This window comes from Sinocyclocheilus rhinocerous, unplaced genomic scaffold (assembly GCF_001515625.1).
Source record: "Sinocyclocheilus rhinocerous isolate Xijiao unplaced genomic scaffold, SAMN03320098_v1.1 scaffold2477, whole genome shotgun sequence".
NCBI classification, from domain to species: Eukaryota; Metazoa; Chordata; class Actinopteri; order Cypriniformes; family Cyprinidae; genus Sinocyclocheilus; species Sinocyclocheilus rhinocerous.
Window position 1 is genome coordinate 1193 of NW_015625593.1, and position 3170 is coordinate 4362.

At 40.2% G+C, this 3170-nt stretch overlaps 1 protein-coding gene across 1 annotated transcript in view; it reads right to left on the minus strand.

Annotated features, from left to right (window-relative positions):
- Positions 1–1925: 1925 nt before the first annotated feature.
- Positions 1926–3170, minus strand: part of LOC107757982 (ribonuclease inhibitor-like) — a gene marked incomplete at its 3' end in the record, with an annotated part of 5075 nt that continues 3830 nt past the window's right edge. Inside the window, exon 3 of the mRNA XM_016575605.1 lies at positions 1926–2099. Within this exon, the coding sequence (XP_016431091.1) occupies positions 1926–2099 (174 nt within the window). The remainder of the gene's footprint in view (positions 2100–3170) is intronic.

The following is a 3170-nucleotide window of genomic DNA, read 5'->3' on the forward strand; positions in this document are numbered from 1 at the left end:
AGGAACGACCACCGCTGAAGCGCCATCCGCCAACACAAAAAGCTCCAGAGAGCGCGCTAGACTCGTCACACACGAAGCAGTTTGGTAGGAGCAGAACGATGTTGTCGCTCGGCTCCGAAGCGAAAAGCTGGTATGCGTTGCACCGGCTGCCTTTTTATGCTCATGCTGTGATCAGCGGCAGCTTAATGCAATCATCGCATGCCAATGTGCATTGGCTCATTTAGTTTACACTCGAAGTGGATTGGTCTCTCTAAGCAAGATCCCAATTCGTCGGTCACCGAATTGACTCGGAGTGACCGATTGAAAGGAAACTATGCTATTTGGTGTTAAAGAAAGTTTTGTTCATGGCTTGTGATGCTGTACCGCATCTGTACCACACACAATCGCTATTGTAGCCTACTGTAAAACATCCTGCAGTGGTGAACACGTTTGGAAACGACTATGTGGTGATGATGTTTTGAGGGAAATACAATTTGAATAATTTGACATCACAATAAAACATCCTGCAGTGAAAGACGTTTTTTTTTTCTTTTTCAGAATTACATAGGCTTATTGTCACCTTGCACATCATTAAAACAATTACGATATTATAGTAAATGAGCACTCCTAGCTCATGCACTTTTTTCGTCCTAAGCGACCAGTGCGTCTCATAGTGCTGTTTATATTGCAAACTTTTACCAAACACGGGTTGAGATTAAACATACCGGTCTGAGTTGACCTCACAGAACAAATACCTTCCTTTCCATTTCTCCTTAAATATCCACCCTTCCAGGTCGAATTTCTTCTTTTGGACATGTTTAAAATCATAACTTGACACACAAGCATATGTTTTACAATGCAGTGATCATCAATTAGGTCCTGCTGGAGATTCTGGTGCTGTTTAATCCATTACACGCGTGTGTTTGTGTCCCAAGGAGTAACATCAATGCAAATGAGCAAAAAAAATTAGCAATTTGTTCCACTTTAGATAAAAAAATATATATATTGTAGTGAATTTTCACACCTGCCATTTCCCTCGCTAGCTCTGCCTATATAAGCCCTGTGTTTTCACTCTCTCATTGTGAAGTCTTATTTGTGTTACACTGCATTTCTGAGCGCTCTCTCTGGTTACCCGTGTTATGGTTTTGATCTTGTGCCTGGTTTCCTGGATTTCCATGTTTGCCTGTGTTTTGGACTCTGTTGTTTGGATTGTTTGACCCTTTGCCTTGTATTTTGATTACGATTGTCGATTACCCTTATTAAAGCTGCGTTTGGATCTTCGACCCAAGTCTTGGAGCACAAATACACTTTGTTTCATTTTCAAAATAATGTGTTATTTATTATTTTACATTATTGTTCAAATCATCCCGGGGGCCAGATTGGACATCTGATCTACATTGTAGACAATATCTAGAGAATCCAAAATGATTCTGCACTCAATTTCATGAGCCATTACCTATAAAACAAGAAAGTGAAAGATGACACACATGACAATGTGATGCTGTATGTCTCTGTGTCTTCAGTCTCTGGTGATTGTGTGACTGTGACGTCTCTGTAGCAGCTCCTTATTCATCATCAGCTGATCCTGAGGAAACTGGACTGATGTCTAAATACTGAGAGTCCTACAATAAAACACACAGACAGTCACATATGAGTATGAGACATTACTGCTGTTACACACATCAGCAGATCCAGCTCAGAAAAAAAACAGTATATTCATATTACAGCCAGAGATATGAATAAAAAACTGATCATAGATTAATAACAGTGAATGATCAACAACTCACTCTTTATCATTTACACACAGAGACATGGGAAGTGATGAAAATATTCATATATTCATAGATCATAAGAGAATTAAACAGTTTAAAGTACAGAGACTAAAGTGGATCTGAATTATTATCTTATATTTTCCAATCATGAGACTATCAGAGAGATGATCCTACCGTAGTGTCTCCAGTTTACAGTGAGGATCTTTCAGTCCAGCACAGAGACGATTCACACCCAAATCTCCTATTTTATTCCAAGACAGATCCAGGTGTCTCAGGTGTGAGGAGTTTGATCTCAGAGCTGAAGCCAGAGCAGCACAACCTTCATCTGTGACGCCACAATCACTCAACCTGTAGAGAACAATGACACACTCTTCACTCTCTCAGATCAGATCAGTTTAGCAGTGAATCCATTAGTAAAGAGAAAAGTAAAGTAGATTTCGCTACAGATTTTCCACCTTCCAATGGGTACACTACCATATTCGTGGTCGTGGACAGATTCTCCAAAGCCTGCAAGCTAATTCCCTTACGAGGGCTACCCACCGCCTTAGAAGCGGTTGAAGCTCTCTTCCATCACGTCTTTCGAAATGTTTGTATCCCAGAGGATATAGTTTCCGATAGAGGGCCACAGTTTATATCCAGTGTCTGGCATGGCTTCTTCCGTCTGCTGGGTGTATCCGCCAGTTTTTCTTCAGGTTACCACCCTCAAACCAACGGCCAGACCGAACGCAAGATCCAGGAGATCGGGCGATATCTCCGAGCCTACTGTCACCAACATCAGGACAGTTGGAGCTAGTATCTCCCCTGGGCCGAGTATGCCCAAAATGTATTACGACAGGAGACGACAGGGTTAACACCATCAAATCAGCTCGCTTTCGAGTTTTGCTACTCTTTTACTTTCATAAATTTAGCAGTGAATCCATTATTAAAGAGAAAGTACAAACTTAAAGCACAAATCTACATGTTTGATGGATCATTGGATTGAGATCAAAAATTTCACAGAGCACCAAACATGATCATAAAACATCTAAAGTTTCATTCAAGCAAGATCAATAATATTATCTCATCGCACCAACTGTCTGCATTTTTTATTTAAAAAATGTTTGTCTCATGCTAAATCTGTTTTAAATAAATGACACAATTCACTACCTGAGTTTTACTGTGTTCTTTAGATCTGTACGCATGTGTATGCAGCAGTGATTTGTGTGATTTTACACAATTAAAGCAATATTTTAAAGAGTCACTGACTGTGTTGAGCTCGAGTCTGTTTAAAGTCATGAGACTGAAATGTTGATTGTGTGTGAAAGTGTGTATTTCAGTGTGACTCTCAGTCCTGCAGTATCATGTTACTGAGGAGCAGCTCATGTGTTCAATCATTTACAGCTCAATCAGCTGAACTCACAGCAGCAGAAAGAGACTCAA